Raw genomic sequence first — 13,568 nt, 5'->3', positions numbered from 1 at the left:
ATTTTTGTGTTTCGCTGTGCCACTTATTTTATTGTGAGAGTCTTCTGCTCTCCTTGAAGTGGTTTATTATAATACCTTTTTCCTAGTAACAAAGTCCCCTGGTGGGGAGGAGCAAAGCCCTTTTCCATCGCATTATATCTGAAATAAAGTTATTCATAGCTGTTCTGAAGCCCGGAAGTAGCTTGTCACTGTGCAGTGTTCACTGAGGCAGCTGGAAGCCATCATGGTTTCTCTTTATTTTTATTATTACTGTTTATTATTATTATTATTAAAGAAAGAGGTTTTCACTGGAAACAAGCCCAACCTCCACATTTCCCCCTTCCTCCCCAGTAAGTCACCTACCAAGCCAGGAGCCAACCACACAGAAATTAGAAGCTGTCCATGCACTTTTATAAAGTGCATCGAGGTGGCACATAACTTAAAACAAGGCTACAGGCCTCATATAATATGTAGAATAATTTTATGTATAAGTTATATAAGTTACATTTTGGAGTTTACTGTATGTGTTAGGAGGCATACAATCATATCTTACTAGTATTGTCATATTTTTGTTAATGGTATATGTTTACATAGCAAAACTTCATTTATATATTATTAGTAATGTCTTACGTACATTTATATACATTACTCCTGTACCATCATCATTTGCTGAGTCTAGGAGGAAAGAAACCTTTTTGACTTGCATTTCATGAAGCTGATGTTGATTTGTTTGCTAACTGCTAATCATAAGTAAGCAATAAGCAGGGTCTGCCCTGTATACATTTACTTTTTAAAGTACTTGTCATTTAAAATGGAATGCTGGAAATTTGTCTTAATACCGAATTCTTTTTCTCTCCCTTCCCAAGCTCAATGATCTCAAAGGTCTTCTAAAAGAGATTGCTAATAAAATCAAATAAGGCAGGTGAATGCTCATGGAGAGAAATCAAATTACAAGGTGAGTTGTCTATCTTTTTTCTTTTCTGAAAATTTTAGTGTTTTAAGGATATTTTAAAATTGTGGTGGTTCTCTCATTTATTTTATTTTTGTTATCAGCTTTGACAAGAAAGCATTGTACAAAAAAAACCACCAAGTAAGTCACAGTCTAGAGACAAAGGAGTGGGAGTTCCTCCTCCTGTCCTTCCCTGATGGTGGCCCTAGGGCGCAGTCAGCCCCTGAGTCTGTCTAACTCTTGCCATTCTTACAACCATTTTCACATAGTGAAATGAGGTCATACTGATCTAATGCGTATTTTCTTCCTTAATACTTCCTATTTTTCTCTTTCTTAATACTTTATCATAGATATTTTTGTGGGAACATGCCTAAAATATTCCTTATTCTCATGGTTTCTTATGTCTATTGCTGTTGGGTAGGTAGATGTGTACTGATCACCTTTTTGCTAACTGAAAATGTTCCAGTGGGGCAATGGAGGGTTTTAACATCTCATTTGCCCAATAATGTGTAATTCAATTAATTGGCAAAATTGAACTCAAGGCGTTGCTCCAGCAACTTGCCATTTGTTTTAATCATGTTTTCTCAGAACATGTCCAAATGTTGAAAATTTTAGGGGCATAGAGAGGAAGGGGAAGAGGCACACAGTAATGGTGTTCCATTTGTCTCCAAGTAAGCTGTAAGGAATAGAAACGGTGAAGACCTCCCTTCTCGGCAGAGTGGGGCAGAGGGCTTGGACTGTGGTGTGCTGGCTTTTTGCACTGACCCTTCATTCATCCCTGTGCGGTTCTTTGGCACTGGCCTCCTGTGCTACCCTTTAACCTAACCCTTACCTGCAGTAAGTATTAGAAAATAGAATAGTTCCCTCTGCAGAGTGACTGGTCATGCTGCAGGGAAGTTCTGGTGTCTTTGGCCATTCCCCTGTGTTCCTTGAGTGCTGGCAGTCAGAGCTCATATCTACAGACCTCCATTATGGAAGACTTGTACCTGATAGAGTCTGAAAGCTGAGAGCCACCTCCTGAGGGTTCTGAAGAGTTCAGGCCTTGAGTACTCAGGAAGAATCCATTTCACAATGGATTCACAATTACACCTTCACAATGATGTTTCACTCAAAAAATTAAAGTTTAAAACAAATTGCACTTTGGACTTTGAAACAGATTTTCTTAATGCATGAACTGAAGAAACCAGGAAAGAACAGGCAAAACAAATGATGAAAACAAATCTAAATGTGATTAAAGAGTTGAAATAATCACAAAAGATTAAAATCCTCACTAGTACACCCACCCAGAAAGCTGAGATTGCGTCTTCCTTTCAGCTATTTGACTTGAGATGGGCAAACAGACCAGCCTTTGACTCACCTGCTCTGCACTTAGCTTTGGCCTTTGTTAATATGCTCAGAGTTAATGGAAGGGCGAATAAAAACTACTTCCAAGGGTGTGACATTTACTCTTGTATGTGTGCCCCGTGTGCACAGTGTGTGTGTGTGTGTGTGTGTGTGTGTGCATATGAGAAAGACAGACAGAATGGAAACAGAATCTAAGAAAACAAGTGTCAAAGCCAGATGTGGCCGTGACACTTGTCATCTCATCACTGGGGAGGCAGAAACGGGAATCTCTGTGTTTGCTGGCCAACCAAATCAGAGAACTGTAGGGTGTGAGAGGCATTGTCTCAAACAAAACAAAACAAAAAAACAAGGTGGACAGCATCTGAGGAACGTCACCTGAGGCCGACCTCTAACTTCCATATTCACAGGCCCACACACACTAACACACAAATACACACACTGACACACACTAAAATATACCCACTGACACACACTAATACAGTAACATCCATTGACACACACTAGCACATATACTGATACCCTAACACACACTAATACAGTAACATCCACTGACACACACTAACACATATACTGATACACTGACACACTAATACAGTAACATCCACTGACACACACACACTAGCACATATACTGATACCCTAATACACACTAATACAGCAACATCCATTGACACACACACTAACATATATACTGATACCCTAACACACACTAATACAGTAACATCCACTGACACACACTAACCCATACACTGATATACATATTGAGACATACCAACATACATGAACACACACACTAGCACATGCACTGATACGCTAACATACTAACACACACAATAACACGCAAACATACACTGGCAAACACGGTAACACACGAACACACATACTAACATGCAGTAATATACACATTTACACAGAATAACAAACACTGTCACACACACTGACACACACACACTAGCATATGCTAACATGTACACTGACACACACTAACATGTACTAACACATACACTGACATGCACACACAGAAGAAAATATATGTCCCATGAATTTCACCCAGTGACATCTTTAGAAATGAGTTTGTCAGATGGCATTTTTGCATACATTTTTCTTCTAGGTGAGTTCTTTCTTGATATTCATACCCTTAAGAAAGTTTTACTGGCCGCCAGTCCTGAACGTCTTAGACTCTAGTCTTCAAGTGTCTTTTGGTGTTTCTTTCTCAGAGGGCTCAGGGTCATTACCTTCCCCTGGGACAGCATGACAGGCAGAGAAAGTCAACCTCGGTGGAGTGAGAGCTGGTACAGGCTGGGGTTGGCAGGCAGGCAGGTGCTTAGCATTTCTCCCATCTTCACCCCTGCCTGGGTCAGGATTGGTCCCAGCCCTTGTGCCTGTTTTTTCTTTCTCCTACACTGTGGCTGGAGGTAAGACTCCAGAGCAAGGCTCTTTGCTTTCCCTACTTTTCTACCTCTGGAGTAGGCAGCCTCTCCCAGCACCACCAGGAGGCGGGGGTCCTTGGAGATGGCCTGTTTTCTAGAGAGCGGGCTCCTGGCTGCATCATTTCACTTTCTGAAAAAGAAAGCTTTTGATGATCCTTTGCGAGTCATTTGAAAACTGCATTTTGATTAGCGTTCTGGTTTTCAACTTGATTATTTTGTATTTCTGATTTCGTGGAGCCATCGCTGAGCAAATGAAGTTCTTATTGGTTCTCTGAGACTTTACTTAGATGGGATGTGTTGGGCCTGGCTCAGTGAACCTCACGCAGCTTACACGGGCTGATGCCCAGACAAGCACAGCTCGTGTCACAAGCTAACCTCTTGGTGGTGGTGGCATGCTCACACCTCTTCCCAGCCTATGTTGAAGCAAGCCTCTGCTATCAGAGAGTAGAGGTGAGGAACTTTATTTTGAGTTCACATCTTCTTTGTTTTAGCAGGTAAAATCAGCCATCTGGATTGGGAGGCTCGTGGGACACTGATGGACGGTACTGCCATTGACTTCTGAAGGAGACTTTTCCAGGTTCCTAAGCACATAGCTGGTGATCACCCTCAAGGACAGAAGTCAGGGAGCAGAGTGTGTGGAGGACTTTGCTCACAAAGAGGACTATGGAGGTTCACATGTTCCTCTGTGATCGTGCCTGCACTATCTGCATCTCAGAGCCTTGTCCTGACATCAAGTGTTCAAGTGTTCATGTACCTTCTTTGTCCCACGCATCTCCTATGACATGATCTCAATTTTATACCTAGACTGTCATTATTTTCCACTTTCCTCTTTTCTACACTGTATGATGAATTCATTGACATATTGTTAAAAAGTCCTACTCCTGCCCCCAATCATGCCAGATTCTAAAATATCCTAGGGCACAGTCAAAGGAGGGACACCGAGGCAGGGACTTTCTCTTGGGCTCACCATGACTCCTGCTGAAGGGGTCACCTGTGGTTACCAGTATGAAAAGTCACCAGGAAGAAACCCTTGAGAGGCGTTCTTGCTCATTTTGTCTTCACTGGGTGTGCCTCTCCTCTCCTCTCTCATTTCCCTATTGAAAATAGCAAATGGATATTACAGGGAATTAGCATAAATGTACATAAACAATCTCCCACTCCCTCGAGTAACACACTTTTGTGTGTTTGCGCAAGTCTGGCTTTTTCTATGCATGGTATACTCCACTTTTAAAAATCTTACAAAACATCATCATCTGCATATACTGTTTTGTATAGGGCTTTTCATCAACTATTTCATCAAAGATGTTTTCTTCACAGTCTTCTTAAGCATTATCAGTAATTCACTAATACTCAAACCTCTAGCAATTTCCATAACGCAGGTCATTGATAGCTGACTCCACCTGGCCATCAAAATGGACATCTCTGAGCTCGAGTCTTCTTTCTGCATTAAGAACGTCAAGAAACATCCTATCCAGGACACTCGATTCTTTGGAATATCTGTTGCTTATCAAACCATTTACAAGGCTTTTTCTCACCAGTGTATGGCAAAATAGCAATTACTGACTTATAAGTAAGGCATAAGATATGTGGAGCTCTCTTTATTAGGACATGATATTATATTTAACCCTTATTTTAGGAAGAAGCCAGTGTTCTTGTTTAGACATTGTGGAGTATGCAGGCAATTGGTGCATACTTCCAGTGGTTATCTCGATGAACACTCCACTCCTAGCTGACTTGAACTGGTGGAATCTGGGCTAAAAGATGTACTAGGATAACATAAGGCGCTTTAGCACTTGTAATTAGCTTTTAAGCTTTTTCAGAGCATGTACACTCAGGGACCGAAGGAGGGACCCTCAGCAGGAAGCCACTAAACGAATATTTAGATAGACTGAAGCATTAACACAGATAGATGTGTTTATTTTTATTTTGGTCTGGCTGGTTATTCACGCCCCGCATAATGTTATCAGAGACTGGAAGAATAAAGAATGCCTGTTACTTAAACCCACCCTGGCCTCATGGGGCTCTCACTCATCAGAATTTCAGAAGCAAAGAGTTGATGGGACAAATTTGCAGTAGATGGAGTGAGAGCATTCAACTTCCATTTCACTCTGATGATCAAGGTGCTGCTGACACCATGAGGAGGAGGGGACTTTCAAAACCTAAAATCCATGACAGCACACAGACTGTGTGAACAGAAGTCCCATGCCCTTGCCTTTAACTCAAGTAAGGAACCTGAATAAAAGAAGTAAATGAAATTTAAAATTCCATGTAAGACCAAGTAGCCTAGTCAACCTGCCCATCCCCACTTAATGAATGTGTCCATGTGTTCATAGTTCATGCTGTGTCTCAACTGGCTTAAGAAAACAGTCTTTGCACACACTATGCTCCCCTTGGCCCTAAAGAAGAATTGGACAATGCTCAGATTTTTTTCTCATTCAGTGTAGCACAATCAAGTTTCCCAATGGTCTCTCCACATGTTTACACTGCAGGATGTGTGCTCATGTGACATCATTGTTCCTACTGCATCTCATGAATATCACCTGTGTTGGATATTTGTCTGAATCAAAGGTGCTAGCTACATCCTTCGGTCTGGTACTAACCGTCTCTAGGCTTGTGCACAACTCCAGAGAATCCTGCAACATGGCTTCAGCCAGTATGTGAGAACATTAAACCATGGTGGAATTGTCTTGACTCTGTGTGTGTCATTCTAGTGAGAGTGAAAAATAAAAGTCATTCACTGAGTTACCGTCATTCCTATGGGGATTTGGTTCAGAGTTTCTGGGTGGATAACTGGACCTCTCTGGTTGCAAGCAGAAGCAAGTGCACTGTGGCCGTACTTGGCATCAGATTTAGAGTCTGTGGTCTACTGTTCGGTAAGTGTATTAACTGCTTTCCGTTGATGTGATAAGACACCGTGATCAAAAGTAACTTGTAGAAGAGTTTATTTGGGCCTATGGCTTTAGAGGGAGAAGAGTCCATCATAGCGGCAGGCAGTAGGCAGTGGGCAGCAGGCATGGTGACAAGGGCAGAAAGCAGAGAGCTCAGATCCTGAGCCATATACACAGATCAGAGAGAGCAAGCTAGAGGTGACAAGGAAATTTTAATGTCAAGACCAGCCTTTCTTCATAAGGACCACACCTCCTGAACCTCCCCAAACAACAACACCAGCTGGGGATCAACTGTTCAAAACCACCTCAATAGGTTGTGGTTAGGCACCTAAAGGTGGGGTATTAATGAATTCACTAGACCCAAGATAAAAGATAAATGGGTGTTTTATTGGGGAACAACTCACACAGATAACAGGAAAGAGCAGCCGTGGTGTTCCTGCTACAGAAGATGCAGTCTCTGCCCTTGCAATGCAATCTGCGACCCAAGAGAGAGAGCCCCCACATGAAGTCACGCCCAAGGGGTGTGGCCACTAACACAAATTCACTAACAAGGCAAGATGCTACTCCAGGCACCCATCTATATCTTCAGGGTCTCCAGCTTCACTGAGCCAGAAGTACCACATCGTGTTACCCATGTTCTGTGAGGTTACAGGAGTTTAGATTTAGGTGGGTCGGTAGGCTGGCAGAGTACCCTGGGCTAACATGGAGTCTTTCATCCATAATAGAGCCACCTGTGCCCAGTATGGGACTAGCGTTGCTTGATACAGTTGTGTCCCTGCTAGTATTCCTGAGACCTTCTGCTCCAAAGGCACAGTTTTGTTTTTTTTCAGGAGGAACCAAGGAAATGCATCTTCCCTCACCTGCTTCTTTGTGGTCCACGGGAGACTGAGCATGTGGTTGTCATGGAGACGGTTATTGCCTACAGCCTCTGTCTTTAAAACAAGCTGCTCAGAAGTCGGGCCCTTGTTCTGTGATGGAACTGGGCATCCTTTTCCCTCTGCTCCAAGCATGGGGACATGGTCCTTTATTCTCCTGAAGACAAAAATTTCAGTGATTGGTGGTTTACCCCATTTTGTCTGAGCAGACACCTCTGAAGTTTAGCTGGGCACAGCTGGGCTATGCACCAGTATATTTGGTCAGTTTGCATTTTCCCCCACAGGAATCTTGTTTATCAAGTTCCCCTCGCTCCTCATATACGGACGTGTTTTTGGATGTCTCCTGTGAACACTTCTTTGGGAAGAGAATGGCTCAAAATAATCGGAGGAATTGGCAGGCTCTGCTTTCCACCATTTTATAACCTTCTCAGCTGGAACAAGTGAACCTAAGACAGGGAGTCAACAACACCAAAAGGTGGAATACTAACTAAATGCAGGGGTGGGTTCGAACACAGAGGGACCCAGAATGACCGTGGGAGGATGAAGAGGTCTCTTCGGGTGCAGCCTGGCTGTAGCATTGAGATTGGCTTCCTCTGAATTTCTCAAGAAGAGCATCTGGTGTCTGCCATGTAGAAATGCCTCAAGAAACAGGATGGAGTGTGGACAGGGTGTGTGATGGATGGTGGGTAGGGGCTGCTAGGCATCAGGCAGGCATGGTGGGGCATTTGATGTTGTTGGGGAGTATTGTGAATGAAGGGAGAAGAGGGAGCAGCTGGAAAGGAATAGGTTAGGGGAAGGAGTTGAGGGGAATATGTTTAGGACCCCTCAAATGTGTGCGACAGTACAAATATTTTTAAAGATAAATGCAGTTTTAGGTTGACCTAAAACTCAGGTTAGAATACTTGTCCAATATCTGTGGAGGTCCTGGGTTTGAACCCCTAGCACTGCATTTATATATTCACACATGCATGACACACATAATATAAAGTAATCAGACCAGGAGGTCACATAGAATCTTCTAGAACATGGGACACGTTATGCCAGGTTGGGAGGTCCTTTATCTCCATCATGTTAAAAGATAAATTCCTGGGATTCTGGGTGGAGCCTCCTTTCTCCATCCTTCAGTGGCTCCTCACTATCCTGCCCTGTGCCCTAATACAGAATACTGGGGGACTCAGTTGCCCCGCCTTACCTCTGTAGGCTCATTGTGTGACAACTCATGGCTATCTCATGTCAAGGCAGCTGTCTGGGCATAAATGTCATGGTAGTGGGCCCCAAGAGTCCTCTTCCCCTGTGCTGAGTGGCATGTCTTCCCAGCAGGAACTGACCACTGGCGTCCCAAGCACTCCATCCCCCAGGGAGAAGATCAAACTACGAGTGTCGAGCTTGTTCCTCATCGATTATTCCTGGTGGATCTGGTAGAAAACTGTAGACATTCTCTTAGTGATAACGGGACAAGTTGCCTTCACTGTGAGCTTCTGTGGCTGAGGAGACCATGCAAATGTTATGTCTTGATTTTCTCGTCTGTAGAGTGGCCTCCTTTCCTCAGAGGGTAAGAGCATTTGATGGGTTACTGGCATGGTACTTTTTAAATATCCCCTGTAAGCATTCCTTACTCCCACCTTCTCTACTACTCCTCTTATCTCAAGTCTCTTCACTCTTTTTCCCTGGGGCAAACTCTCATGCTTCTGTCAGAGCCCAGCTTGAAAGTCACTGCCTCCAGACAGCCTACCTTGAAAACCTCTGCTCCCTGAGCAGCCTCTGGCATTTCTGTCCCGTGAAGCCTCCCTGACTCCTTCACTCAGGTACCCGTGGGTTACTAGTGTTAGATGAAAACTTCAGCGCCTTGACAGACCTATAGCCCATTCCTTATCTGCCATCCTCTGTTTAGAATGGCCCCTAGTGGGGCTGTGGAGTTCTTGAGGGAGAGACATTGTCCAGCTGGTTTAGTTCATTCATTCTGTATGGACACTGCAGTTGGCCAGTAAGGGCTGTGTGGTTGAATGGCACCATTCTTCACCATGTCCTGAGGTGCCCTCCAGGCTCCTGTTCTTTCTCTTTTCTTGCCTGGTTGAAATATTTCTCAGCCCTAACTAAGCACACCTATTTCCTCATGTTCCCAGCCTACCAATTTTTCCTCACACAAGGATGGAAGCCAGTCTGCAGAATTGATGATAACTCTGGCAGCCTGTCTGTGAGGTACTGTGGCCACTGTGCAGAAGCTGTGGCAGGGTTCTCTAGAGCCAGTGGATGGTGTTTATTATGAGGCTGGGAAGTCCCACAATTCACCATTTGTGGTGATTTGTAGCTCCACCCCAAGTCCTGTCTTATAAACCAGGGCTAAGAGAGGGCTCAAGTCCCAGTCCTGGGGCCAGGAAACGACTATAACGCAGCTCACTAGTCAGAAAGGGGGTGCAGCCTCTCTTCCTGTTTCTGACATGACCAGGTCTTCTGAGGACAGATGATACCTTCCACCCTGGGGGAGGAAATGTCTCTATTGATTACAGCAATGTGTATACTAATCCTATCCTGCAATACACTCCCAGACACCCAGAAATAACACCCAGTCAACTGGACAGAAAAATCACCATCGCAGGACTCTTTCCCCTCTGAATCAGGAGTTTTTACAAGATAAATACCTGGACTTTTTCATTTATATATTAGTCCACACACTTGTCATAAGTTGTATACATTGCTGTGGTTGGGTACAGCCCTGAATCCGTAGTAAACAGCTGTCTACCATAGCTGTCATCCAGTCATGAGACAGGATGATGCTTTAGTAAAAGGGACGTGGAAGCAAAAGGGAGGCTCCCAACTAGCCCTGAGGAAGAAGGCAGGGAGACATCCAGGACCCATGATGGCGGAATGGAATTTATTGACAAGGAAGGGTTGAAGAACAGAGAATGCAGGGTGGCCAGTGGTGGAGAAGTCAAGCTCTCATTGTCTCTCTTGGGTTCAAATGTCACCTCTGGAACGCTTTGTAGTCCACCATTGTGCTATGTCAGCTATTAGAGCTCACAGTCACTGGCAGACTTTGCACTGTCCGTCTTCTGGGAAAATGTTTCATGATGACAGCATGTGCAATCAGCCTTTACCTGTCATGGGTGGTTTTCCAGTGGAAATAAAAGCAACTGCTCAAGGAACTGTATAGGGTGTGAGGGTTCTACGGGGCACAGAGGACTGTCCAAGTATGAGGGTATTGAAGCCCATCTCCTAACCCTCAGCCTGGAGTGCACTCTTCATGCAGCATAAGGCTTCATTAGCATTTTAAAAATAACAAAACTTCAGGCCTCTACATTAAGAAAGAGTCCAGTAGCACTTTTAACACAGGAGGCCAGGAGTAGTGTGAGTAATAATTTTAGTAAATAAACGTAGAATTCCACATGCTCTGGGTTTGCACTGGGTCCTCTGCATACTTGCTATGGTTGTTTAGCTTGGGGTTTCCTGGGAACCCTAACAGTGGAACTGGAGTGTGTCTCTGACTCTTTTGCCTGTTCTTAGGACCCTTTTCCTTGCACTGGGTTGCCCATTCCAGCCTTGACATAAGGGTTTGTGTCTAGTTTTATTACATCTTGTTATGTCATGTTCAGTTGATGTTATTGGGAGGCCTGCACCTTTCTCAAAGAAAATGGAGGAGCAGTGAATCTGGGGTAGAGAGAAGTTGTGAGGGGAAACAGGGAGGAGTGGATGGAGAGGAGGTTTCAGTCGTAATGTACCATGTGAGAGAAGAATAAAGAGGAAAAAAAGTCCACATGCTCATTTGGCCTATTGCTTTCAAGTAAAATGTATGACTACTAATAACCACAACTCTAATACTAACTGATGTTTCCCAATCTCTTGGCCCTCGGTGGCGAGATGTTCCTGTCCCTGGTGGCTGTGGTCCTCTCCCAGCCCCCACTTATCCTCCTCTCCTTTTGCTTCAATGCTGGCACATGCCTGCAATGCCTTGTTCATGTTTCTCACATGAGTGAAGAATAAAAGAGAGGTCAGTCATCCTTCTAGATGGATAGAGAGGGCTCCTGTCTTCAGTCTTACTGCTTTCAGCCCCTTATATATCTCCTTATAGAGGCAAAAACCACTGCCAAGTGCAATGTACCTGGGGCTTTCTTGATTTTGCTATTCTTGGTTGTCCACTTTGACTACATCTGGAATGAACTGAAACCCAACAATGGCTGGGCACACCTGTGAGGGATTTTTGCTTAATCATTTCAAGTGAGAAGATCCACTTCTTTTTTTTTAAATTTTTTTCTCAATATATGTTTTTATTTAAATTAGAAATATGAATGCTTCACATGTCAGTCTCAGCTCCTCCTCCCTGGTCCCTCCACCCTCCCTCCCAACCCCCCACCCAATCCCCACATTATTCCCCAGGAAGGGTGAGGCCCTCCTTGGGGGCATCTCTAAAGTCTGTCATTTCATCCAGGGCAAAACCTAAGCCCTTCCCAGTGTGTCCAGGCTGAGAGAGCATCCCTCTATTTGGAATGGGCTCCCAAAGATCATTCATACACCATGGTAAACACTGATCTACTACCCAAGGCCCCAGTGATTTTTGTAGCCTCCTCACTGACACTGCATTCATGGAGTCTGGATCTGTCCCCTGTTGGCCTCTCAGGCATCAGTCAGGGATTCAAGAGCTCCCCCCTTATCCGGTCAGATGTCTTTGTGGATTTCACCATCACGGTCTTGACCTCTTTGCTCATCACCCCTCCATCTCTGTCACTAGGTTCCAGGAGTTAAGTTCAGTGTTTAGCTGTGGGTATCTGTCTCTGCTTCCATCAGTTCCTGGATGAAGGTTCTAGGATGGCATACAGGGTAGTCATCAACCCTATCATCAAGGAGGGCCTATTAATGTAGTCTCTCCACTATTGCTTAGTTTGCCAGTTGGTGTTACCCTTGTAGATCTCTGGAGATCTCACTAGTGTCAGCTCTCTCTTCAAGCCTATAATGACTTGATCTATTATGGTATTTCTCATCCTGCTCTCCTCCATTCTTTTACTTCGACTCAACCTTCCTGCTCCCCCATGCCTTCTTCTCCCCTTCTCTTATCCCCCTCTCTTTTTCTTGGTTCTCTCTCCCCTCCCCCGATGTTCCCAATCTGCTCAGGAGATCTTGCCTCATTCCACTTCTCGGGGGTATCATGGGAGAAGATCCACTTCTAATGCAGATCTTTGAGGTGGGAAGACACACACTGAAATCAGATTTTTGAGCTGGGAAAACCCACCTCTGAACTGAGCCATCCCTTCTGCTGGCAGCCTATATAAGGACATGGGAGAAAGAAGCTTGCTCTGTTTGTCATGCTGGCAAGTCCATTCCTTCACTGGAATCAGAGCCTACTTCTTCAGGGTTCCAGTGTACACTGAAGACCAGCTGAGACATCCCAGATTCCAGTGTATGCTGAAGACCAGCTGAGACATTCAGCCTTGGGGTCTGAACAGCTGGACTCTTGGACCTCCCATTCACAGGCAGCTGGACCACAGCCTGTGAGTCAGTCACACACACACACACACACACACACACACACACACACACACACACACACACATTCATTCTATCAGTTGTTACTCTAGAGAACCCTGACTAACACACGTTGAGACTGCAGTTCTCTAGTATCCTTTTGGAAATGGGAAACGGACATCCTAGGCTTCCAGCTGTCAGTTTTCAGAGGCAGTGTCTACATGCTTTATTCTGAGCTGAGCACCCTTACTGACCTGGAAATGATGAGATTCTGGAGTTTGTGGCATGGGAAAAGGAGAGGAAGGGGACTTCAGTGTCCCCAAAAGCTTACCCTAGGGAGAACCCCAGGGTAACAGTACACAACAACAGACTGTGCTCTCTGCAGAGTCCATGATCCTCCCGCTCCCCAGGTCAAAGCTCAGCTGAGCTCCTGGCTCTGACCCTTGCTGTGTTCTGGAATCTATGGAAGTTGCAAAGTTCTCAATCCAAGTGTGGACCATTTCCAGGTCAGGAAACAATTTCTCCCCTGCTCCTGAGAGCCTTTGCCTTCTAGCTCTGAATTCTGAATTCATTTTTTTAAGGTTTGCTCTTCTGATCCTTCTGTAATTAAATGGCACAATTTCTCAACCTATTAGAAGCCAGGGGCCCTT

General features: G+C 44.5%; 1 protein-coding gene across 1 annotated transcript in view; it reads left to right on the top strand.

The window, feature by feature from the left end:
• Trpm8 (transient receptor potential cation channel subfamily M member 8) overlaps window positions 1-6,452 on the top strand; it is a 77,219-nt gene extending 70,767 nt beyond the window's left edge. Inside the window, exons 24-25 of the mRNA XM_040753064.1 lie at window positions 846-934; window positions 4,193-6,452. Of these exons, the coding sequence (XP_040608998.1) occupies window positions 846-896 (51 nt within the window). The 3' untranslated portion in view covers window positions 897-934; window positions 4,193-6,452. The remainder of the gene's footprint in view (window positions 1-845; window positions 935-4,192) is intronic.
• The last annotated feature ends 7,116 nt before the right edge of the window (window positions 6,453-13,568 follow it).

Source organism: Mesocricetus auratus, unplaced genomic scaffold, assembly GCF_017639785.1.
Source record: "Mesocricetus auratus isolate SY011 unplaced genomic scaffold, BCM_Maur_2.0 Super-Scaffold_100010, whole genome shotgun sequence".
Classification (NCBI taxonomy): domain Eukaryota; kingdom Metazoa; phylum Chordata; class Mammalia; order Rodentia; family Cricetidae; genus Mesocricetus; species Mesocricetus auratus.
Note: the sequence above shows the minus strand (reverse complement) of the source record. Positions and strands in the feature narration are given on the sequence as shown.